We start from the raw sequence: 27,205 nt of genomic DNA on the forward strand, positions 1-27,205 counted from the left end.
GACTGGAGACCCAGACGAATAGAGAAATAGGCTACCTGTTCATGGAAATCAAACGGTGATCTCTTATTGTTTGAGAGCCGGACGAGATGTAGGATAACGGTTGGCTTTGTCTGTAAACTGGAGCAATGACCACCACCATCACAATACCTGCGAGGGGTCAAGGATTGGACAGGTGTGTTACCTGTGGAGCGCGTGGAGGGGCTAGCAGATGTGCAGCCTGGAGTTTAGACTGATCGGTCCCCCACACCTCTTTGCCTGTGTGTTAGCCCCACATGGATGCTATACCTGGTTGGAACACAAAGCACATGTAAGCATGCCTGCCTCTCCGAGCCACCACCTTGCCTGTGTCCTCACCTCGGCTTCCCCCTGAGACCCAGGCTCCACCTGAAAATGTTATTCGGTCGGCCCATTCTAACCGGAGCACCATGGTGAGATGACCAACCGCTCGGTAATCTTCCAGACCTCATTCTATGCGTCTTTGTTGGACACACAAGATTGGTCTGCCTGCGCTCGGGGTTTCCTTTGTAACAAAGGGTTTACGCAGAGCGCCCGGAGTTTGGCTGTGGGGGTTGGCATCTCTTTGTTGTATAGATGGCAGCGGGACCAGAGCGGCCGGTGGCGGAGGCGCAGCCGCAGGACCGGGAACAACCGCCACCGGAGAATGGCTTCATGCCGCTGGAGCAGACACAGGCACCTAGACTCCTGCCGCACGTCGACGGCTCGGTACTACCGTCTCTCGGGGGATTTGGGAAACACCAAAAACAGCTCGTTGTTCTGACGTGGATACCGGCTTTATTTATCGGATTTAGCCAGTTTTCGGATTATTTCCTTTTGGCGCAACCAAAAGGCACGTGCGTGCAGCCTCTTGTTAATGGAAGTAATTGGACTGTTGGTTCTTCAAAGTTACCGGTGACCGCCACGAACGGAGACATTGGTCAACCCGTGCCTTACAGCGGCGGCATGGAGTGCGAGTGCAAGGAGTGGAAACTCGAGCTGCAGACGGGACTCAGTCAGAACGTGGTTACCAAGGTAACGTGTGCTCCATATACCATACCTTCCTTCTGATAATTTCTGCATCTGAAAATACATAATAGGCATAATCATCAGAATCACCAACACTGCATCCTATGCAACTATAGGGCGGGCACAAGCTAATTCTCAAAGAAATGTAGCCTACCCAGCACCATGGACAGCGCATGCACTCTGTCCAGTGTTCCATTCTGTGCCATAGGCCTACTGTAAAACAGGTCACAGTTTGCTCTCAGAGCACACGGTAACTCATTTTCAAACCACTTTAATTTATCCTGTGACCTGAATTGGCATGATCAAAAACACACTGCACTCTGGAGTATAATTATCCATGCAAGCTAATTTAGTTATTCAGTGTTTAATGTGATATATGTGGCAGTGTAGCCTCTGTGGTGCTAATGAGAGCAGGAAATGTGATTATTCAGCGATCCATCATAGGAGAAGAGTAGGTGTACGCTGTCTCTTGTTACCCCAACACATGAACCAGCATATGAGCAGGTTTGACAAACAATCAATTGAATCTTAAACTTCTATGAGATAAGGTTTCAGTGTGTGTGATCCTTTATGAGTGTTTTACTGTGTGTGTGTGTGTGTGTGTGTGTGTGTGTGTGTGTGTGTGTGTGTGTGTGTGTACAGTGCCAGACATCTGCTTTCTCTGATAATGCTGAGTTTAAATAGCCATTAGATACACCTATTACAGACTGTGTCTTTCTTTATCTCACACTACCCAGGCCACTGCAGACTTATCACTCATACCCAATAATCATCTCTCTTTCCTTCTTATCCTCTCTCTTTCCCTCTCTCTCTCTCTGTCTCTTTCTCTCTCCTTCTCTCTCTCTCTCTCCTTCCCTCCCGCTCTCTCCTCTCTTTCCTCTCCCCCTCCATCTATCTCCATCTCCCTCTTTCTCTTCATCTCTCTCAATCCCTGTATTGCTCTTTATCATCCCTCTCTCTGCTCCCTCTCCCATCCTGCTCTCTCTCTCTCTTCCATTTCTCCCTCCAACTCTATATCCCTCTCTTCTCTCTCTCTGTCCCTCCCTCTCTCTATCTTTCCCTCCATTCCTCTCCCCCTCCTCTTCTCTCACTCCCTCTGCTCTGGAACAAAGCTGGGGGCTCAGCAGGGTGTGAGTCACTGTTAAACAGCCATACTCCTTCACTAACAGCTGCTTGACATCACACACACACCAAAATGCACACATTGAAAGTAAGCACAGACACCCCCCCCCCCCACACACACACACACCTTCACAGGCCACTGTTCCAAAAAGCTGTTTTTGGAAAAGCTGCCCAGGTCCGAGACATGGATATACACACTAAAGCTCTCTCACTCTCAATCTCACTCTCAATCTATCATTTCATATATCACTCTCCCTCACATGCACACACACACACACACAAAATCTCTGGTTTCCTTGTGGGGCATGTTTGAATGGTACACATGAGATTACAACATGTTTGCACACTCAAAACTCCAAATCGACCTTCATGAAGAATCAACACATTCAGAGCATAACAGAGGGAAAGAAAAAAAGAGCGAAAGGGAGGGAGAGAGAGAGAGCAAGGGATAGAAAGAGATAGAGAAAGACTGTGTGAGAGACAAAGGGAGAATTAGAGAGAGAGAGAGAGCGAGGAAGAAAGAGAGACAGACAGTGTTGATAAATCACACCACTCTGTGCTGTCTGTGCCTTCCATCTGCACACAGGTTCTCAGGGTATAAAAACTCCAACCAAATTGTGCATAGGGATCTTTTAGTTGTTTTTCTCTATTTCTAACGAATAACTCATTACTCTTCCTGTTGTGCTGTCTGCGGTGGGATATAATGCTGTTGATAGATATATGGTGTATGTTTGTCCCTCTCTTTCTTTCACCACCAAATAAATTTACCATGAAAATATAGATTTTTTGTTGGATCAGGAACTAGTGGAATTATAAGATGGGTTGGGGGTAAAAAGTGATACAAAATACTCATAACCAACAAGGCTGTTTGAGGTATTATTTCATATTGTTAACAATATATTTAATTTCCTCTCTCTCTCTCTCTTTCTCTCCCTGCAGTGGAACTTGGTGTGTGATTCAGCCTGGAAGGTTCACATCGCTAAGTTCTCTTTCCTAGTGGGATCTATCTTCGGCTACCTGGTGATGGGAGTCGTAGCCGACTGGTACACTACCCTGCACTGTCCCCTTCTTTCATTTCACATCTGTGGCTGCATCCCCTCCTCCCATACATCTCAGAATAGAGCATCGTCTTGTGTTAAAACACCCACTGCTCTCCGTGTTGAGGTTGTCTGTAGGCAACAGAGGCTATAGAATAACTGGTTCACAACTCTGACCCAATGACCTGCTGACCTCTGAACCAAACAGACTGTAGAGGATTGGAATGTTCTCTTCCAGACCAAAATACTAATTTCTTCCTCTCCACTTCCATTTCATGCCATCTCTCTCACTTTCACTCTGTTTCTCTGTCTGCCCCCTCTCTCTCTCTCTATGTCTGCCCCCTCTCTCTCTCTCTATGTCTGCCCCCCCCTCTCTCTCTCCCGCCGTCTCCCCCTCTCTCAGGTTCGGTCGTCAACCTGTTCTGATCGTCTCGGTGCTGTTCATGTTGGTGTTTGGTTTGAGCGTAGCGTTCTCCTTCAACGTGACTATGTTCAGCACACTGCGTTTCTTTGAGGGTTTCTGTCTAGCTGGCCTCACTCTCTCCCTCTACATACTGAGTAAGTAGGGCACCTCCACTTCCTGGTATCTACTTCATACTTCCTGCTCTAGACGTTCTGCTTCCTGTTTCCTACCTGTATCAGATTGATAGATGTGCTTTGGTAAATTAGAGCTTTGTTGGTCCCTTGTTCAAGAAGCTCCTTATAGATGGAGGGGGGGGGGGGCAAATTCGTTTTAAACCTCAATGGGCTTTGATAAGGCATCAACAATGTCTAATTCGATTAAATACACAGCATGAATAATATGATTAGCATGAACTATCACTTAATGGTCTTTGATGGGGGGACCTTGACAAAGTCTGGCATACTGACACCCCACCCCTTGATGGGGACATCAGTGTTGTCTATCTTGTCCTTTATCTACAGCGATGCCTGGGATTCTATCCTACTACCTCCTACACCATCTACCACCTAACCTCCAACCCCCCACTCATCTCCCTTGCCCCCTAGGCCTTTTATCACCAGAGAGATTAGTCAGTCAGTTTGAGGTTGGGGCTAAGGGGGGAGATGGTTTTGAGGCTAAAATGTGATGAATATAGGATTTCTAGTTTAAATCGTTTTGTTGTGTACTATGCATGTGTTTGTGAATGTGTAGCCTCGCATTCGCAAAGTGGATGCTGTCTTTAGATTGGTGTCGTTTGTGTGTTTGTCTCAGAAGGCATCAAACAAAGGACTGTCTAAAACCTCTAAGTCATGTTTTCTCTGTGTGTGTGTGTGTGTGTGTGTGTGTGTGTGTGTGTGTGTGTGTGTGTGTGTGTGTGTGTGTGTGTGTGTGTGTGTGTGTGTGTGTGTGTGTGTGTGTGTGTGTGTGTGTGTGTGTGTGAGAGGTCATTGATACCAGGCCATACTAGAAGGGAGGCTGACAAAGCGTTTTTTTTCCCTCCATCATGACTTCTGCTAAAAACTCTGCCATTACATTTTTTCACCTGATCAGGTTCTTTCTCTAATATCAGCATTTCTTAACCTTTTAAACTCTTGTTTGGGCCCTGCAAGAAAATAGAAAGTTACATATAATTTGAAAGCTACAGCCCTTGTCTTTTTGGAAATTTGATTCAAATCTTAGTGTTAGCAACTTCTCAACATCATGTGATCTCCTACTGATATCTAGTGGACAAACTGTGAATTGGACGGGGGATATATATTTACAACAAGGAGAGATAGAAAAAAATGAAGGCATGGAAAGTTGCAAAAAGGTAAAAGATCAAACCTTTTTATGAACAGTAAAATGGGGATAAAAAATAAGTACATTTTAGGTTTCTTTGGACCGGCTGTATCTCAGACTGTTATCATCGGCTCCACAGTTCTTACGCTTCTAACAGTACTCAGCATGTGTTTGTAGGACACACAGTGCCTCCGGGGGAAAGTATTCAGACTCATAGCACTTTTTTCCACATTTTGTTACGTTACAGCCTTATTCTAAAATTGATTTAAAAAATGTCCCCCTCGTCAATGTACACACAATACCCCATAATGACAAAGCAAAATTAGTTTTTAGAAGTGTTTGCAAATGTATATAAAACTCCCCAGAAATATCACATTTATATAAGTATTCAGACCCTTTACTCAGTGCTTTGTTGAAGCACCTTCGGCAGCGATTACAGCATGGAGTAAAAATAATATTCAAAAAACTCCGTAATCTACATACAATACACCATAATGACATGGCAAAAACTGTTATATTGACATTTTTACAAAAGTATTACAGATACTGGCCCCAGTGATGTACTCTATAGCGCCTTACGGTCAGATGCCAAGCAGTTGCCATACCAGGCGGTGATGGAACCAGTCAGTATGCTCTCAATGGTGCAGCTGTAGAACTTTTTGATGATTTGGGGATCCATGCCAAATCTTTTCAGTCTCCTGGGGAGGAAAAAGGTTTTGTCGTTAAAGGCCTTACTCACATAGGCTACATGAGCACACAGTCTTCCGGAACAGCTGGTGCTCTCATGCATACTTCAGTGTTGATGGCCTCGAAGCGAGCAACACCTCAAGACTTCCTTAATATTAGAGATCGCGCACCAGCTGTTATTGACAAATAGACACACACCACCATCCCTCGCTTTACCGGAGGTAGCTGTTCTGTCTTATTGATGCACAGAAAACCCAGCGAGCTGAATATTATCATGTCGTCATTCAGCCACGACTAGGTGAAACATAAGATATTACAGTTATTAATGTCCCGTTGGTAGGATAGTCTCAAACGGCGCTCATCCAGTTTATTCTCCAGTGATTGCATGTTGGTCAATAGGACAGATGTAGAGGTGGGTTACCCATTCGCCAACAAATTCTCAAAAGGCACCTGGATCTACTGGGATTTGGGCCTGGTCCGTGAGCAGCAGTATATTCTTAGCGTCAGACTTAATGAAAAAATCTTTGTTCTAATATCCAGAAGCTCTTTTTGGTCATAAGAGACGGGAGCAGAAACATTATTTACTAAATAAGTCATTCATTTTAAAGTTTTTGCTTTAGAGCTTTAACTAAGATGTTTGGTGCAGTATTTTTCATTTAAAAAATGTGCATGAAAACAAGTCGTCTATCAACAAAGACTCTATTGAAAAATCCCTACTTTTGACCAATTACCGACGGAGGGGCAAACACTTAGGCTCCGAACTTCGGCTTGCCTCCAGAAAAAAATGTGTGTACCCGAACAACCCAAAGAAACCTCTCCGGAGTCTAATATATGCACAACTGTTTCAACTGGGAAGCATGCAGATGTCTTTAGGGCCTAGGCGAAGGTGAACACTGCTGCTTTGTAGAGGAGGACCTGGTCATAAAGGCTGTGCAAGTCCAGGGTTGAGTGGTGGGCCAGGTAGACGTTGGGTTTTTGAGGCACAGTCATGGGAGTGCTTGCATTTACCCGCTGTATGGTAGCAGGGTGGAAGTCTTTTCATAGGTCTATCTCTCTCTTCTCTCTGCAGCTGATCGATTTCCGCCTTAGTCAGAGGTTTGCCTCCTTGTGAAAGGAGTAGGAGGGGAACAAGGCCAGGGGGTGGGGGAAGAGGACAGGGCGGGAGTGAGAGCTTTTGAGGGTAGAGTCACTTCAGCTGAGAAGAGAGAAGTGGGGGAGGGAGGGAGAGAGAGGGATCAGCCTTGGGAAGAGCAGAGGAGGGGAGGGAGAGCAGAGGAGATTAGGAGAGGAGGGGAGGAGAGAAAGGAGAGAAGGGGGGTCAGTGAGGTAATCGACACAAGAGGAGTCTTTCTCCCTTTAAGCTGGAACAAAAGTCCCTGCCTGACTCACAGTGCTGTGTTTGTGTGTGTGTGTGTGTGCCATATCAAATTGTATTTGTCACATGCTTCGTGAAAAACAGTGAAATGTTTACTTACCGGTCCTTTTCCAACAATAAACAGTTAAAGATAAAGATTTTTTTTTTTAAATAAATACAAATTGAAATAATGACACCTCCCTAAGGGGTTACATTTTTGGGGAGGCAGCAGGGGTTACTGCTATATTTAGCAAGTAATTATATACCAGGCTCTTCTAGAGACATCTTTATTGTGAGCAGTACATGAAACTAGTGTAATACAGACTGCTACAGTATCTGTCTAATGAGGAGGTGGTTTGGACTTGGGCTCTGGGTCTTATTCTGTTTGAACAGAGGGGGCTGTGCTGAGTGGGCAGACTTTCATCACACACACACACAGAAAGAGAGAGCGAGAGAGAGAACTTTGTGTTTGGGCTCCAGGGGAGAGGAGTGGGTGTTCTCAATCTTCAGGTATCAGCTGACTCCTAGCTCTCCTCCCTAGTGTAGTTAGAGAGAGAAAATGACAGGGGGAGGAGGAAGGGGAGATATTCCCCTGCTGCAATACACTTCTCCCCCTTTTCAGTCTCTATGGCATTTTCTCAATTAAACTCCTGGGTCCACTCTCGCCTCCTTTTGAAAAGGTCAAAGGTAATCGATGAGAGGTGACAAGGAGAGAGAACATGGACGAAAATGCTCTTGTATGAAATGAGAAGCTTTGAAGCTTCTTCTCCCCTTTACAGGGGTGGATCCCAAAATAAATATGTAATGTAATAAAAATTTAAAAAAGTAGCATTTCGTTTTGAAATGTGTGCATGCATTTCTCCTCTGACAATACAACAGCTGGTTCAAAGAGGGTGTGGATCAAAACACTTCCACGGTAGGATACACTTGTGCTTCCCTGCCAAAAGGAGGCTATCGAGGAGGGGAGAACCATCTTCCGTTTGCCTACTAACTAATTGACACACTCCTCAACCATTTATTGGTTTCCAGGTCACGGAGGAGATGAGAAATGAGAATAGGACTGACCAATTTTTATTCTCTCTCGCTCTCTCTTTCTCCCTCTCTCTGGTTTATTATTATTCAACCAGTGATGAGCTGATGAATGGAGGAAGTTCTCCTCTCCTCTTAAGAGAGGGACTTATATGTGTTCTGCAACCTCTGCATTCTTTCCTTTCTCCCTCCTCTCTGTCATCTCTGCTATGGGAAGTGACATTACATGAGCCCTGGTTAGTGAGCATACAGCATAGAACCCCCCCGCCCCCCTCTCCTAAACCCCCCTACTGGTCGCATTCAAATAGACCTTGCCATCTGGAGTGGACCATCTGGTCTGTACCACGGGGTAGCCGGTAGAGGGATGAGATGACAGCCCAATCAGGGAAGAGATGGGCGGTGACTGTGAAATGGCTCACTGACTGAACTGACTGAACCCTTGAGAATGGCCATAGTGTGGATTTCTGACAGAAAGGCGAGCTCATGGTTCACTGGTTCTAAACTGGTTGTTAACGGTTGGTTAACTGCCGGCTTCTGAGGGAATTTAGTGACACAGATAGGTATTCAATTATTAATTGAGGGAATGAGCTGTAGGTTGAACACCTAAGCTACATCAAAGAGCAACAGCACTATACCTCAGTAATATATGCCAGTATACCCTACCCCTTTCACACTATCGTGGCTACCTGAACAGAACTGTTCTTATCCCCCCACATTGTCCTTTTCAGCACTGTTTCAGCAACAATGGTGGATTTGTAAGCAGGACAGCTCAGTACAGTTTGAATTGGGCTCAGCTAGGTTCGTCTCAGTAGGATGAAAAGCCCTTAAGAGCAAAAACATACAAAAACCCCCGAGACTGAACTCACTGAACCCGCCCAATTTATCTGGCTGTAACTTCTGTCCCGCTCCCTCTCTCTCTCTATGGAGATTGGGCTGTGCCTGCCAAGCTGGCACTTCTCCATGGCCATGGTGACTATATGTCTAACTTCTCTCCCCTCTCTCTCTCCTCACTCCCTCCCCCATAGGGATTGAGCTGTGCCTGCCAGGCTGGCGTTTTTCCATGACCATGGTGGCCAGTTTCCTCATGGTGGGCGGTCAGCTGGTAATGCCCGGGGTGGCTGCTCTGTGTCGTGATTGGCCGGACCAGGATGACTGGCAGGTCCTGCAGATCATGATCATCTGCCCCTTCATCCTGATGCTGCCCTACGTCTGGTAAAGAGCCCCGCCCAAATGTCTTACATGTTACCACCATTCTGTTGAGACAATCATCCGAGAGTTAGAGGTTGAAATTAAATGTACCATGGAGTCCTTCCCACTAAGGGGATTGCCACACCCACTTAGGGAGTGGCTCCTCCCACTCATGAAGTAGCTCAGCACACTGAGGGGTCTTTTATCAATTAGATTTGCTTACCTCATGCGTCCTCTCACCTCCGTCCCCTCTCGAAATCCTTTTAAAAAAAAATCTAAGTTAACCGAGAAGAGTGAATGTGGTTGGAAATGCGTTTTCTTCAAATGAGACTGTTCCACTCCACTCTCGCGTCATTAAGCAAATGACCTAAAATAAATGTGTAAAGTGCTTAAAAACATTCTTTGTTAGTAATGCAAGACAGTTCATAGATAAAACAATAAGTAGCATATTGATTTTAAATGTGTGCATGTTTTTCTCCTTTGACAAAACAAAAGCTGATTCAGAGGGGGTGTGGCAGATTTCAAAACTATTCATTGGTATGATACACATGAGTAGTCTATCCTCGATGGAAGGTGGCTATCGAGGAGGGGAGGACCCTCTTCCGTTTGCCTACTAACAAATTGACACTCTCCTCGACCACTCAGAAGAGAGAGGAGAGGACGAAGCAAAGAGGACGGAGGACAGACTTTTGCTCAAATGAGAAAATCCCAGGGATTCCACCATGCTGTGGGGTTACAGGATAATTAATAGGCTAGTGGCCAGTCCTCAAAAAGGATAGCCCTACCCGAGGTAGAACAAAACACAACCATGTTTTCACATCTCTTATGTCTCCATTTATAAAATGGATGGTTGTGTAAATTTATTTGACTGCAAAAGTGGTTAAATTGATAGATATTGTGACACACCCCTTAAACTCAAAATGTGCAGAATAATGCCTGGCTGGAGGGGGGATTGGCCACATAATCTCATGTAACCCAATATTGCAAGCTCTGACATTGCTCAAATGTGAAATACAATACACTACATAAACAAAAAACAGCATTAGGACATCTTAATGCATCTTGGAAATATAGACCTGTAAACACAGAGATACAATAGGCATAAATATCTATCTATGAATATTTATGATGAACGCAAGCTTTACTTTTTGGTAGCAGATTAAAAGGCAACATTCCAAGTCAATGTTGCTCTCATTCACTGTTGTATGGTCCTGACAAAAATAGGTACGTTTACGTTTTCTTAAAGTTGTGGCTATTGTGATCAATTTTTTTTTTTTTTTTTTTTAACTAGGCAAGTTTTCCATGAAAACAGACATGAAATGAGTTGCAAAATATAATCAAGACATTGACAAGGTTGTTAATAATGATTTTTAATTGAAATAATAATTGTGTCCTTCAAACTTTGCTTCCGTCAAAGAATACTCCATTTGCAGCAATTACAGCCTTGCAGACCTTTGGCATTCTAGTTGTCAATTTGTTGAGGTAATCTGAAGAGATTTCACCGCATGCTTCCTGAAGCACCTCCCACAAGTTGGATTGGCTTGATGGGCACTTCTTACGTACCATACAGTCAAGGGTTGAGATCCAATGACTGTGCTGGCCACTCCATTATAGACAGAATACCAGCTGACTGCTTTTTCCCTGAATAGTTCTTGCATAGTTTGGAGCTGTGATTTGGGTCATTGTCCTGTTGTAGGAGGAAACTGGCTCCAATTAAGCTCCGTCACAGGGTATGACATGGCGTTGCAAAATGGAGTGACAGCCTTCCTTCTTCGAGATCCCTTTTACCATGTACAAATCTCCCACTTTACCACCACCAAAGCACCCCCAGATCATCCCATCAAGCAATCCTCCAGCATCTTTTCTTTTTTTCTGCGCCTCACAAATGTTCTTCTTTGTGATCCGAACACCTCAAACTTTAGATTTGTCTATCCATAACACTTTCTTCCAATCTTTCTCTGTCCAGTGTCTGTGTTCTTTTGCCCATCTTAATCTTTTCTTTTTATTGGCCAGTCTGAGATATGGCCTTTTCTTTGCAACTCTGCCTAGAAAGGCCAGCCTCCCGAAGTCGCCTCTTCACTGTTGATATTGATACTGGTGTTTTGTGGGTACTATTTAATGAAGCAGCCAGTTAAGGAATTGTGAGGCGTCTGTTTCTCCTACTAGACACTCTAATGTACTTGTCCTCTTGCTCAGTTGCGCACCGGGGCCTCCCACTCCGTTTCTATTCCGGCAAGAGCCAGTTTGCGCTGTTCTGTGAAGAGAGTAGTCAAATCAAATCAAATTTTATTTGTCACATACACATGGTTAGCAGATGATAATGCAAGTGTAGCGAAATGCTTGTGCTTCTAGTTTTTGGTGATAAGCCGAATTTCTTCAGCCTCCTGAGGTTGAAGAGGCGCTAAACTGAAAACTGTTGTTCACAAATGCCCTCCATCCAACCTCACTGAGCTCGAGCTGTTTTGCAAGGAGGAAAGGGAAAAAAATTCAGTCTCCCGATGTGCAAAACTGATAGAGACATACCCCAAGCGACTTACAGCTGTAATCGCAGCAAAAGGTGGCGCTACAAAGTATTAACTTAAGGGGGCTGAATAATTTTGCACGCCCACTTTTTCAGTTTTTGATTAGTTAAAAATGTTTGAAATATCCAATAAATGTCGTTCCACTTCATGATTGTGTCCCACTTGTTGTTGATTCTTCACAAAAAATACAGTTTTATATCTTTATGTTTGAAGCCTGAAATGAGGCAAAAGTTTGCAAAGTTCAAGGGGGCCGAATACTTTCGCACGGCACTGTACATGTATTAGGCACTAATCTATGGAATTCACATGACTGGGAATACAGATATGCATCTGTTGGTCACAGATATCTTTTAAAAAATTGGTCTCAGGATCTCATTACGGTATTGCTGTGCAATCAAATTGCCATTGATAAAATGCAATTGTGTTCGTTGCCTGTAGCTTATGCCTGCCCATACCATAACCCCACCGCCACCACGGGGCACTCTGTACACAACCTTGACATCAGCAAACCGCTCACACACACAACGCCATACATGTGGTCTGCGGTTGTGAGGCCAGTTGGACGTACTGCCAAATTATCTAAAAGCGACGTTGGAAGCAGCTTATGGTAGAGAAATTAACATTCAATTCTCTAGCAACAGCTCTGGTGGACATTCCTGCAGTCAGTATGCCAATTGCACGCTCCCTCAAAACTTGAGACACCTGTGGCATTGTGTTGTGTGCCAAAACTGCACATTTTAGAGTTACCTTTTATTGTCCCCAGCACAAGTAATGATCAGCTTCTTGATATGCCACATCTGTCAGGTGGATGGATTATTGGGGCAAAGGAGAAATACTCACAAACAGGGATGTAAAATGTGTGCACAAAATTTGAGAGAAATAAGCTTTTTGTGTGTATGGAACATTTCTTCAATCTTTTATTTCAGCTCATGAAACATGGGACCAACACTTTACATGTTGCGTTTATATTTTTGTTCAGTGAAGAAAGGGCAACAGACTGCTTGGCATGGCAACATTAATTTGTCAAAGTTAATAGCCTCTTTGGGGATCAATGAGGCAACTCGGAGGCTCCAGCGTAAGGAGAGCAAATACAACCCTGGACTCTTGACACCCTCTCCCTAACTTTACATCTTTCCCCCACTGTGGTATAACTTGTGCCTCCAGTATTGAGCTCTTTAAGTCACCTCTTTATCATTTAGAAGGGAGCTTTGATTCACGACTAGTCCATTACGGCCTCCTGAATCCAACATGACTCTCCGCTGGCTCACTGCATTAGTGGTCCACATTGGGATGTTCGGGGGGGGGGGGCACTCTTATGCTATTCAGGTTGAGCTGGCACATTGCTTTTTCCAGAAAACCATGTCCCCCATCCTGTCTGTCTGCCATGGAGGTGCTGTATGTTAACTTGGTGACATTATGGAGTGTGTGTAGAATGCAACCACACATGATGAGAAGCACATAAGGCAGGTGTTCACTATAATGAACCGACACAATCTGACACTCATTGACAAGAAATGCCATCAACTTACGAGGCCTTCACATATTATGGTAGGAATTGCACCTCTCGAATGTCAATGCTTATCCTGAACCTCCCAGAACTGTTCTCGATAGGCCCACTCCATAATAATTCCTCCCCTCTGGCAGTTAATAATGACAGAGACACCATGGAACTGGACTGCCAAAGGTCAGGAGGCCATTCGACCCTGACTAAATTACAAGAGTAGGGCCTTAAATAACAAAATCGTTCAACCCACTGAGCACCCACTTGTTGAATCAATGTTGTTTCCACATCATTTCAATGAAATGACGTTGAACCTACGTGGAATACACGTTGAATTGACGTCTATGCCCACTGGGAAGGAACCTTGAATCCCCAAAAATCAAATGACTATGTCTGAACCCACTTGATTTCCTTATAGCAGATTACCATAGCCACAACAACAAAACACATGTGTAACTGTATGTAGTCAGGCAGGACCATACAGCAGTGAATGAGAGACAATCTGACTTGGAAGGTTGTCTATTAACCAGTTCACAAAAAGTAAAGCATACATTCATCTTAAATATTCATAGTTGACATTTCCGCCTGTTGTGTCTGTGGGGTGACAGGCCTATGCATTAAGATACCCTAATGCTGTTTATTTGTGTATGTAGGTTACAGCTTTTGGTGTCCTTCCCCCCTCCAGCCAGGCATTATTCTGCACTTTTGGAATTTAGGGGTTGTGGCACAATATCTATCAATTTAACCACTTTTGCAGTCAAATATCTTTACACAAATATCCATTTCATAAATGGGAGACATTAGGGGTGTAAAAATACATGGTCGTGTATTGTTCTACTTCGGGTAGGGGTATCTAAAAATATGGTGGACCTTGCCACTAGCCTATAAAGACTTGCTCATCAGGACCAGGTTTTGGCTTGAACAGTACACTGCACACTGCAGTCTCAGACAATACAATCTTTCTCTCACTTTCCTTCTGTCATTCTCTCTCTCTCTTTCTCATGTTTACTCCCCCCCTCCTCCTCTTCTCTCTGTAGGATCTTCCCAGAGTCTCTGCGTTGGCTCCTGGCCACCCAGCACTACGGCTGCTCTAAAGCCATGATGCTCCGCATCGCCAGGAAGAACCAGGTCGACATAACAACTGAACCCAGCGGTATTCTAGCAGGTGAGGAAGATGGAGAGACAGGGAAATGTAGACAGACATCGAAAAAGAAGAGAGATGGAGAGCTAGAGACGTGGTAGGTGATGATACACAGATGGGAGAGGTGGAGAGAACGAGGGGATATGGAGAAGTAGACAGAAAGAGGAGAGATGGAGAGGCAGGAAAAACCCTGAGTTAAACAGAACCACACTTATTCCATCAGTGTCTACACACACCTCTGGTTTGTAGCTGGCCATGCAGAATATACAGTTGAAGTCGGAAGTATACACTTAGGTTTGAGTCATAAAAACTTGTTTTTCAACCACTCCACAAATTTCTTGTTAACAAACTATAGTTTTGGCAAGTCGGTTTGGACATCTACTTTGTGCATGACACAAGTCATTTTCACAACAATTGTTTACAGACAGATTATTTCACTTATAATTCACTGTATCACAATTCCAGTGGGTCAGAGGTTTACATACACTAAGTTGACTGTGCCTTTAAACAGCTTGTAAAATTCCAGAAAATTATGTCATGGCTTTAGAAGCTTCTGATAGGCTAATTGGCATAATTTGAGTCAATTGGAGGTGTACCTGTGGATGTATTTCAAGGCCTACTTTCAAACCCAGTGCCTCTTTGCTTGACATCATGGGGAAATCAAAAGAAATCAGCCAAGACCTCAGAACAAAAACATTGTAGACTTCCACAAGTCTGGTTCATCCTTGGGAGCAATTTCCAAACGCCTGAAGGTACCACGTTCATCTGTACAAACAATAGTACGCAAGTATAAACACCATGAGACCACGCAGCCATCATACCGCTCAGGAAGGAGACTCGTTCTGTCTCCATGAATGTACTTTGGTGCGAAAAGTACAAATCAATCCCAGAACAACAGCAAAGGACCTTGTCAAGATGCTGGAGGAAACAGATACAAAAGTATCTATAGCCACAGTAAAACGAGTCCTATATTGACATGACCTGAAAGGCCTCTCAGCAAGGAAAAAGCCACTGCTCCAAAACCGCCATAAAAAAGCCAGACTAAGGTTTGCAACTGCACATGGGGACAAAGATCGTACTTGTTGGAGAAATGTCTGGTCTGATGAAACAAAAATAGAACTGTTTGGCCATAATGACCATCGTTATGTTTGGAGGGAAAAGGGGGAGGCTTGAAAGCCGAAGAACACCATCCCAACCGTGAAGCACGTGGGTGGCAGCATCATGTTGTTGGGGTGCTTTGCTGCAGGAGGAACTGGTGCACTTCACAAAATAGATGGCATCATGAGGATGGAAAATGACGTGCATATATTGAAGCAACGTCTCAAGACATCAGTCAGGAAGTTGCCCCCAAGCATACTTCCAAAGTTGTGGCAAAATGGCTTAAGGACAACAAAGTCAGGGTATTGGAGTGGCCATCAAAAAGCCCTGACCTCAATCACATAGAAAATCTGTGGGCAGAACTGAAAAAGCGTGTGTGAGCAAGGAGGCATAAAAACCTGACTCAGTTGCACCAGCTCTGTCAGGAGGAATGGGTCAAAATTCACCCAACTTATTGTGAGAAGCTTGTGGAAGGCTACCCGAAACGTTTGACCCAAATTAAACAATTTAAAGGCAATGCTACCAAATACAAATTGAGTTTAAGTAAACTTCTGACCCACTGGGAATGTGATGAAAGAAATAAAAGCTTAAATAAATCATTTTCTCTGCTATTATTCTGACATTTCACATTCTTAAAATAAAGTGTTGATCCTAACTGACTTTAAATAGGTCATTTTTTACTTGGATTAAAATTTTATTTAATGTCAGGATTTGTGAAAAACTGAGTTTAAATGTATTTGGCTAGGGTGTATGTAAACTTCCAACCGTACGTATGGGATGTCACACGTAGACTCACAACAACACATTGTCAATTGCATTTGCACGGATTGTATTGTGGTTATACACAACATGCAGCAGCAGGTCTCTGATTTCAGTTATGAAATGTCTATGCAATGGATTCAGTCATTCCAACACAGTGACACACACGGACTATGCACGTTCGTTTTAACATGTGCAACTGCAGGACTCTAGTTAAATTTGATGAAATATCTGCACAGCTTAATCCCAGACACACACACAGATATAAAATCTGAGAAAATATTTTAAAGCTGGTAGCAGATTAATAGGTACTGCTAGATCAATAAAAGAAAGTGTTTTATTTCAGATCTCATACACACACGTCCACCAACAGAAGAACATTACCAAAGAGTCTGTGTGGTGTGGATTTCCCGAGGTGCTGGCTGGCTGGCTCTGTCTGTGTCTGTGTGTGTGTGTGTGTGTGTGTGTATTGCCCTGCCAGTGGGAAGGTCTTACAGCATGTTGTGTCTCACCACCAGAACTGGAACATGAGCTGCATAAGAAGCCAAAGAGGACCTGCATCATCAAGATGACCAGCACCAGAAACTTTTGGAAGAACATCGTGGTGCTCTGTGTCAACTCGTAAGTCTCTCTCTCTCTCTGTGTGCAGCTGAGTAAAATCAAGTCAAATCTTGTTTTTCTTGGCAAACAATTGGTGTAGACCAGGTATTCCCAAACTGCCATCGGGGGTACGCCAAATAAAATACAAACAAGTGTACTTTTTTTCCCTTCACATTTTCAAACAGTCCATTAATATTTTCCAACAGGGGTATACATTTGAGTGAATTTTTGTCCCTCGCCTGAGTAGCCTCGTTTCACTGCCAAAAATAAAATTAAACTATCTAGTGTTCAGTGAAATAACAACACAATGTCAAATACAGGTAGCCTCGTCAAATAATGAACATCCAATCACATTAACCGTTACTCTCTCGCGGGAATTCCACTAACGGTCCGTATGTAGCCAAATGTAGCTGCTGCTAATGTTGGTATCTGTACTGATGGAGCAACAGCCATGACATAGTGGAGGAATTGATGCCCCCGATGTTCCTGCTAAGGAACTGATGACCTTTGCAACCACGTACCTATGTGAGAATGGATTCTCGGCCCTCACTAGCATGGAAACTAAATACAGGCACAGACTGTGTGTGGAAAAATGATTTAAGACAGACTCTCTCCAACACAACCCAACATTGTAGAGTTATGTGCATCCTTTCAAGCACACCCTTCTCATTAACCTGTGGTGAGTTATTCACAATTTCCGATTAGCAAATAAAGTTGTACATGTAAGATGGTTAAATAAAGAGCAAAATTATTGATTATCGTTATGTTATTATTTGTGCCCTGGTCCTATAAGAGCTCTTTGTCACTTCCCACGGGCCGGGTTGTGACAAAAACTAACACTCATTCTTATGTTTAATAAATGTATCGTATCTAGTGTGTGTGTGGCAGGCTTACCATGATGACCCTGGTGCTGGAGGGGGTACGCAGCTGGAGGTTGAATGTTTTAAGGGTTACGGGACTATAAAAAGTTTGGGAACCACTGGTGTAGGCTAACAGTGAAATGCTTACTTACGGCTCTTTTCCAGCAATGCAGAGTTAAAGATAAAAAATAATAAAAATAGTGATATGAGGAATAAATACACAGTAAATGACGAATAACAATGCAGAGTAAAAATCGTATTAAAAGGCAGAGGGCAATGTGCCAAACAGAACATGAATTACACATGAGCTCGGTTCCCCACGAAGACAAGGCTCCGTACCAGCGTCTTGCTTCTAGTACTGATGGTGTGTGTGTGTAACTGGTAGGATCTGAGCCCAGGTCTCCCACTTGGAAAACCAATGTCATAACCCTGAGACCAAGAGGAGGGTGACACTGATTTTAAGTTACTTCATCGCACTAGCGTCAATCCCACTCACCTCCACTACATGTGTCTCTCTCTATCTGCTGGTTGATGGGGTACGGTATCCACCACTGTTTTGCTCTTTCCAATAATGTGTTAATGTGTGTATCTGCTGGTTGATGGGGTACGGTATCCACCACTGTTTTGCTCTTTCCAATAATGTGTTTATGTGTGTATCTGCTGGTTGATGGGGTACGGTATCCACCACTGTTTTGCTCTTTCCAATAATGTGTTTATGTGTGTATCTGCTGGTTGATGGGGTACGGTATCCACCACTGTTTTGCTCTTTCCAATAATGTGTTTATGTGTGTATCTGCTGGTTGATGGGGTACGGTATCCACCACTGTTTTGCTCTTTCCAATAATGTGTTAATGTGTGTATCTGCTGGTTGATGGGGTACGGTATCCACCACTGTTTTGCTCTTTCCAATAATGTGTTTATGTGTGTATCTGCTGGTTGATGGGGTACGGTATCCACCACTGTTTTGCTCTTTCCAATAATGTGTTTATGTGTGTATCTGCTGGTTGATGGGGTACGGTATCCACCACTGTTTTGCTCTTTCCAATAATGTGTTAATGTGTGTATCTCTGTAGATTGACGGGGTACGGTATCCACCACTGTTTTGCTCTTACCAATAATGTGTTTATGTGTGTATCTGCTGGTTGATGGGGTACGGTATCCACCACTGTTTTGCTCTTACCAATAATGTGTTTATGTGTGTATCTCTGTAGATTGACGGGGTACGGTATCCACCACTGTTTTGCTCTTACCAATAATGTGTTTATGTGTGTATCTCTGTAGATTGACGGGGTACGGTATCCACCACTGTTTTGCCCGCAGTATGATGGACCCAGAGGCCCCTGTATCGGCCATGTTTAATGCCGACTACTACACCATGGCCGGCATCGCCGTAGCAACCTGCCTGGCACTGTGCCCGGCCGTGGCGTTCATGGGACGTCGGGGCGGACTCCTCACCTTCATGATCATCACCGCCCTGGCATCACTGCTGCAGCTGGGCCTGCTAAACTGTGAGTAGAGTACAGACATGTGTTGTGCATTTAACACACGTGACACACACACACACACACACACACACACACGGAAATTCGATGTCCAAGAAATAAACCTTTAGGTCAACCGCCGGCCTTTGAAAGCCCACGTTTTGTCAGATGTTTTAATGAGTGAGCAATGTGGGCATCCCCCTCATAGTCATCATCCCCAAAGAGTTGTTTACATGGAAATTACAAAGCCACAACATCTCATTATATCCCAAACCTGTTACACACAAAGGACGTACTCTGATAATGGAGTTATTTCAGTGATTCAGAGGAGTCACTACCAGAATGCCCTTTTCCCGATCATTGCCTCTGTTGTCCTCATATCAGATCTGTATCGGTCAGAAAAATCATGAGATTTTCTCATGGCTGTACTCATTTTCACTGTTTTTCTTCCCCCACCCTTGACCTTGCCTTGAATGCAGTGATTGGGAAGTACAGCCTTCGCCATGACACAGGTACACTTTGACTTTATAAAATTCTGGGTTGCCGCTCCACAGGCCAGGCTCATGCTCCATCTGTTGATGTTGTGTGGTAGAATCAACAAAACAGTCGTTAAACAAAATGAAAGGCTGGCCAGTACACCAACTGTTTTCCGTTATCAGTTCTCTGTTATGACTAGACCCAGTAATTGACATTTGTATATTTATGATGTACATTATGTGTCTCACCTCCTCTCTCTCTCATGTTTCTCATCCTTCTTGCCTGGTTAGTTCTGAGGGACACACTAAACAGGAAGTTCTCGGTGGCATTCTCCATCATCGGAATGTTCTCCTCTCACGCCGTCAGCACCCTCAGCATCTTCTTCTGCGCTGAGATCACTCCCACCGTCATCAGGTAACACACACACACTATGTATGGTCTGACCGCACCCACACCAACAGTTATTGGATTCCTATAACGCACTTATTTGGTAAAATGATGTCCCGCCAAGTATGTTTGTGTTAGAATGGCTTACTAGCGCCATCTTGTGGTGTAGTCTGTATGTGTCATATAAATGCAATTTGACAGACTATTATTGTTCAGGAATATCAGCCTGGTCTCTTAGACTAGACTGGTAATATAGTAAACATACGTCTGAGACACTCAAATGAGTATGATATGTTACGTTTGCTATGGTTACAAAAAACAGAAGGTTACTTAAGGCAAAAACGATGGTAGAGTGGTTGCATGTTCATATCTCATCACGGACAACTTTAGCATTTTAGCTAATCAGCAACTTTGTAACTACTTACTACTTTTTAGCTACTTTGCAACGACTTAACATATTAGCTAACCCTTCCCCTAACCTTAACCCCTAGCCGAGAAATTGTTAGCCACAACAAATTTAAATTCGTAACATATATGTTTTGCAAATTCGTAACAAATTGGAATTCGTAACATATCATATGAATTATACTTCTTAACATTTCATAGGACAAACGGATTATGGACATCCACAAATGAATACATACCACATTTACATTTACATTTAAGTCATTTAGCAGACGCTCTTATCCAGAGCGACTTACAAATTGGTGAATTCACCTTCTGACATCCAGTGGAACAGCCACTTTACAATAGTGCATCTAAAGCAGTTAAGGGGGGGGTGAGAAGGATTACTTTATCCTATCCTAGGTATTCCTTGAAGAGGTGGGGTTTCAGGTGTCTCCGGAAGGTGGTGATTGACTCCGCTGTCCTGGCGTCGTGAGGGAGTTTGTTCCACCATTGGGGGCCAAAGCAGCGAACAGTTTTGACTGGGCTGAGCGGGAACTGTACTTCCTCAGTGGTAGGGAGGCGAGCAGGCCAGAGGTGGATGAACGCAGTGCCCTTGTTTGGGTGTAGGGCCTGATCAGAGCCTGGAGGTACTGCGGTGCCGTTCCCCTCACAGCTCCGTAGGCAAGCACCATGGTCTTGTAGCGGATGCGAGCTTCAACTGGAAGCCAGTGGAGAGAGCGGAGGAGCGGGGTGACGTGAGAGAACTTGGGAAGGTTGAACACCAGACGGGCTGCGGCGTTCTGGATGAGTTGTAGGGGTTTAATGGCACAGGCAGGGAGCCCAGCCAACAGCGAGTTGCAGTAATCCAGACGGGAGATGACAAGTGCCTGGATTAGGACCTGCGCCGCTTCCTGTGTGAGGCAGGGTCGTACTCTGCGGATGTTGTAGAGCATGAACCTACAGGAACGGGCCACCGCCTTGATGTTAGTTGAGAACGACAGGGTGTTGTCCAGGATCACGCCAAGGTTCTTAGCGCTCTGGGAGGAGGACACAATGGAGTTGTCATGGCGAGATCATGGAACGGGCAGTCCTTCCCCGGGAGGAAGAGCAGCTCCGTCTTGCCGAGGTTCAGCTTGAGGTGGTGATCCGTCATCCACACTGATATGTCTGCCAGACATGCAGAGATGCGATTCGCCACCTGGTCATCAGAAGGGGGAAAGGAGAAGATGAATTGTGTGTCGTCTGCATAGCAATGATAGGAGAGACCATGTGAGGTTATGACAGAGCCAAGTGACTTGGTGTATAGCGAGAATAGGAGAGGGCCTAGAACAGAGCCCGGGGGGACACCAGTGGTGAGAGCGCGTGGCGAGGAGACAGATTCTCGCCACGCCACCTGGTAGGAGCGACCTGTCAAGTAGGACGCAATCCAAGCGTGGGCCGCGCCGGAGATGCCCAACTCGGAGAGGGTGGAGAGGAGGATCTGATGGTTCACAGTATCGAAGGCAGCCGATAGGTCTAGAAGGATGAGAGCAGAGGAGAGAGAGTTAGCTTTAGCAGTGCGGAGCGCCTCCGTGATACAGAGAAGAGCAGTCTCAGTTGAATGACTAGTCTTGAAACCTGACTGATTTGGATCAAGAAGGTCATTCTGAGAGAGATAGCGGGAGAGCTGGCCAAGGACGGCACGTTCAAGAGTTTTGGAGAGAAAAGAAAGAAGGGATACTGGTCTGTAGTTGTTGACATCGGAGGGATCGAGTGTAGGTTTTTTCAGAAGGGGTGCAACTCTCGCTCTCTTGAAGACGGAAGGGACGTAGCCAGCGGTCAGGGATGAGTTGATGAGCGAGGTGAGGTAAGGGAGAAGGTCTCCGGAAATGGTCTGGAGAAGAGAGGAGGGGATAGGGTCAAGCGGGCAGGTTGTTGGGCGGCCGGCCGTCACAAGAAGCGAGATTTCATCTGGAGAGAGAGGGGAGAAAGAGGTCAGAGCACAGGGTAGGGCAGTGTGAGCAGAACCAGCGGTGTTGTTTGACTTAGCAAACGAGGATCGGATGTCGTCGACCTTCTTTTCAAAATGGTTGACGAAGTCATCTGCAGAGAGGGAGGAGGGGGGGAGGGCGAGGAGGATTCAGGAGGGAGGAGAAGGTGGCAAAGAGCTTCCTAGGGTTAGAGGCAGATGCTTGGAATTTAGAGTGGTAGAAAGTGGCTTTAGCAGCAGAGACAGAGGAGGAAAATGTAGAGAGGAGGGAGTGAAAGGATGCCAGGTCCGCAGGGAGGCGAGTTTTCCTCCATTTCCGCTCGGCTGCCCGGAGCACTGTTCTGTGAGCTCGCAATGAGTCGTCGAGCCACGGAGCGGGAGGGGAGGACCGAGCCGGCCTGGAGGATAGGGGACATAGAGAGTCAAAGGATGCAGAAAGGGAAGAGAGGAGGTTTGAGGAGGCAGAATCAGGAGATAGGTTGGAGAAGGTATGAGCAGAGGGAAGAGATGATAGGATGGAAGAGGAGAGAGTAGCGGGGGAGAGAGAGCGAAGGTTGGGATGGCGCGATACCATCCGAGTAGGGGCAGTGTGGGAAGTGTTGGATGAGAGCGAGAGGGAAAAGGATACAAGGTAGTGGTCGGAGACTTGGAGGGGAGTTGCAATGAGGTTAGTGGAAGAACAGCATCTAGTAAAGATGAGGTCGAGCGTATTGCCTGCCTTGTGAGTAGGGGGGGAAGGTGAGAGGGTGAGGTCAAAAGAGAAGAGGAGTGGAAAGAAGGAGGCAGAGAGGAATGAGTCAAAGGTAGACGTGGGGAGGTTAAAGTCGCCCAGGACTGTGAGAGGTGAGCCGTCCTCAGGAAAGGAGCTTATCAAGGCATCAAGCTCATTGATGAACTCTCCGAGGGAACCTGGAGGGCGATAAATGATAAGGATGTTAAGCTTGAAAGGGCTGGTAACTGTGACAGCATGAATTCAAAGGAGGCGATAGACAGATGGGTAAGGGGAGAAAGAGAGAATGACCACTTGGGAGAGATGAGGATCCCGGTGCCACCACCCCGCTGACCAGAAGCTCTCGGGGTGTGCGAGAACACGTGGGCGGACGAAGAGAGAGCAGTAGGAGTAGCAGTGTTATCTGTGGTGATCCATGTTTCCGTCAGTGCCAAGAAGTCGAGGGACTGGAGGGAGGCATAGGCTGAGATGAACTCTGCCTTGTTGGCCGCAGATCGGCAGTTCCAGAGGCTACCGGAGACCTGGAACTCCACGTGGGTCGTGCGCGCTGGGACCACCAGATTAGGGTGGCCGCGGCCACGCGGTGTGGAGCGTTTGTATGGTCTGTGCAGAGAGGAGAGAACAGGGATAGATAGACACATAGTTGACAGGCTACAGAAGAGGCTACGCTAATGCAAAGGAGATTGGAATGACAAGTGGACTACACGTCTCGAATGTTCAGAAAAGTTAAGCTTACGTAGCAAGAATCTTATTGACTAAAATGATTGAAATGATACAGTACTGCTGGAGTAGGCTAGCTGGCAGTGGCTGCGTTGTTGACTTTGTAGGCTAGCTGGCAGTGGCTGCATTGTTGACACTACACTAGTCAAGTCGTTCCGTCGAGTGTAATAGTTTCTACAGTGCTGCTATTCGGGGGCTAGCTGGCTAGCTAGCAGTGTTGATTACGTTACGTTACGTTGAAAGAACGACAATAGCTGGCTAGCTAACCTAGAAAATCGCTCTAGACTACACAATTGTCTTAGATACAAAGACGGCTATGTAGCTAGCTAGCTACGATCAAACAAATCAAACCGTTGTACTGTAATGAAGTGAAATGAAAATGTGATACTACCTGTGGAGCGAAGCGGAATGTTGACCGGGTTGTTGAAGTTCAATTCGGTAGACGTTGGCTAGCTGTTGGCTAGCTAGCTAGCAGTATCTCCTACGTTAAGGACGACAAATAGCTGGCTAGCTAACCTCGGTAAATTAAGATAATCACTCTAAGTCTACACAATCTAAACTACACAATTATCTTTGATACGAAGACAGCAAAGACAACTATGTAGCTAGCTAACACTACACTAATCGAGTCGTTCAGTTGAGTGTAATAGTTTCTACAGTGCTAGTAGACGGTGGACGTTAGCTAGCTGCTGGGCAGATAGCAGTGTAGACTACGTTAGGACGACGAAATGCGATAATTACGCAATTATCTTTGATACAAAGACGGCTATGTAGCTAGCTAAGAAGAAATTGCTAAGATACCATACGAAACGTAACATATCATACTAATTGGAGTGTGCCGATTTACTATTACAATGTTACTTGTACCCGATTCCAGGTTGATAATCTTTTTTTATGTTGTCTGGTTTCAGTGTTTGGCTAGCCGTTTCTGAAACTAGACTCTCCCTCTTTGTCTCCCTCTCTCGTCAGGGGTGGTGGTCTGGGTCTGGTCCTGGCCAGTGCTGGTTTCGGCATGCTGACGGCCCCTATCATGGAGCTTCACAACCAGAAGGGCTACTTCCTGCACCACATGATCTTCGCCGCCTGCACCCTGCTGTGTATCATCTGCCTGCTACTGCTGCCTGAGCCGCGCAACCAACCCCTGCCAGAGAGCCTCGTGGACGGGGAGAGCTACACCCGCCAGCCCCTGCTCATCCACCGGCCTGGAGAACAGCACCTCCTTCTCACCAAGCCTGGGGATAGGGACTTATACTCCCGCGTCCGTGATACGCCGCTGCGTCTCACGGCCACCGGGGGCGCCACAGCAGCAGCTGCTACTGCTCTTGCAGCAGTGCCTACGTCTTTTGCGTACGCTACCGGAGGAGAGGTGATCAGTAATAGTATGGTGGTGAATGGCGTGGGAGGGTCATTGTAGCAGCAAACACCCCACCCCCTGACACACACAGACCGAGGATAGGACAAGACTGTGCTGTGGGGATATCTTGAACTGTCCCACTCCTGGTCACTATCATGACTGGTCTGATTCATTCAGTCCTGCTGGTAAGATTCTTCCATGAGGAACTCTTTCATTTTTTTAAACTTTAAAAAACCTTCCGTTTGGTTTAATCGAGAAATGATGACCCTCTCATTATCACCCTCAGACACTCAATATGATTTATTAATATGATTTCTGAAGTATTTGAGGGCCTGCAATAGAACAGGATATTCTTGAAACGAACGATGGAGTTATTCACACACCTGTGTATGTCTTTGCAATGAACAGAAACTCATTACAATGACTTACATCTATTTGTGCCCATAGGGTAGTTGTTGCCACGGGTTGGCAGTGTGTCTATGGGTACCATGGTCCCATGCTGGGGAGGGATGTCATGGTGTCAGTTGTACGTTATAAGCAGAGTGGTGTACTCTAAAGACATAGAGAGACACATATAGAGCAGCAGAGCAGACATGTTTCATTTGAAATGTCTTTCAACGGTGATGTGTGCTCTATGCATTTCAAATTCTATTAGCGTAACTTTTTTGCACTAAAATTCAAAGTTCAATCAAATGTAATCAAAATGTGCCAGTCAGCTCATTTGAGACACTGGTTTTGGGTGAAACTGCTGCACTCTAAGTGTAATAAAAGGAGAGGTCAGGCCTATATACTGAAGCCTACTTGATGGGTTCAATTGTGAATTTCTGCCTCCACCCCCCTGTCAAAAGTCCAAGTTGGCACTTTATCCTTAGTAGTAGTATAATCAATGTAAATACTTAAGAAAACTGAGAATTGCAGCCCCTATTAAATGTTGGTGAATGACAGCCGGAAACCTAAGGAAACTGTGATGGCTTAGGAAATGAGTTTGGACTTTGAATCTTTTTGTGTTTTTATTTCCATATTCTATGGAAAAATCAAAGGCATCGAGTGTTGAGTGGACAATACTAATGTCCAGTTAGTTAGTAGTGTGTCTGCGTCCCAAATAGCAGTCTATTCCTTACATAGTTCACTACTTTTGACCTTTGACCAGAGCACTATGGGCCCTGGTCAAAAGCAGTGCACTACATAGGGAATAGAGTGCTATTTGGGATGCAGACTGTCTACTGCTACCACTATGAAACATCTCAATTATTGAATGGCTTTATCACAATGGTTGTTCAGTTTTAAAAATCCTCTGATTTCAACTGGACAGGTGACTGAAAATAATCTATCAGTAATTCAGTATTTATTTTTTGTCATGTTGCCAAGGGGATTATTGTCACTTGACATACCTCTAGTTTAAGCTAATTTTCACCTGGTAAAAAACGTTAGTTGTATATTGCTGTTTTTAGTACTTGTTTAAACCGCTCTCTAGCACGGTTAAATAATGTCTGGCCATGCCATGAATCACAATGTCTATAGGGGTTTTGAAATGGTTAGTGTCTAGAATAGATTAAGTTAGAATGCAATAGAATGATCTAGTTAGAATAGCTGTGGCTGACAGTGTTTGTATACAAACTTTATACTCTTACAAATGATTGAATACCAAATGTAAGGTATGTATTAATGTGCCATCCATTGACAATGCATGGACTATCATACATTTTATGTACTATGCATATCAAATAGTTTTCATAGCACATTTTGTCACACGTATAGATGACCTTAAAAAGGCCAAGTATACACTCTATACATTTCTACCATGAACTATATTTGAAGCAAATGGCACATATTTTGACACCTTGTATGGTTTATTTGCAAATGTTTTCAGCAATGAAATGTTGTGGTAAATAAAATGAATTTCCATGAGTGATCGATTGTCAACCACTAATATTTTGTACGTGTTTATTTTTTATATATGATGCATTTGCTATATTAAAGCCATAAATGTTGTTTTGATAATGAACTTGTTGATTATGTAAAATAAATGAACTACTGGAGGGGATACATGTCTGTAGAC

At 44.7% G+C, this 27,205-nt stretch overlaps 1 protein-coding gene across 1 annotated transcript; it reads left to right on the forward strand.

The window, feature by feature from the left end:
- LOC135556222 (solute carrier family 22 member 23) lies at positions 1-27,190 on the forward strand. The gene is made up of 10 exons (XM_064989234.1): positions 1-1,029; positions 3,085-3,188; positions 3,586-3,740; positions 8,998-9,184; positions 14,221-14,348; positions 16,700-16,802; positions 18,923-19,149; positions 19,602-19,634; positions 19,890-20,013; positions 24,762-27,190. Exons 1-10 carry the CDS (start codon positions 592-594, stop codon positions 25,204-25,206), a joined length of 1,944 nt encoding a protein of 647 aa, XP_064845306.1. The 5' UTR covers positions 1-591; the 3' UTR covers positions 25,207-27,190.
- The last annotated feature ends 15 nt before the right edge of the window (positions 27,191-27,205 follow it).

This window comes from Oncorhynchus masou, chromosome 15, assembly GCF_036934945.1.
Source record: "Oncorhynchus masou masou isolate Uvic2021 chromosome 15, UVic_Omas_1.1, whole genome shotgun sequence".
Taxonomy (NCBI): Eukaryota; Metazoa; Chordata; class Actinopteri; order Salmoniformes; family Salmonidae; genus Oncorhynchus; species Oncorhynchus masou.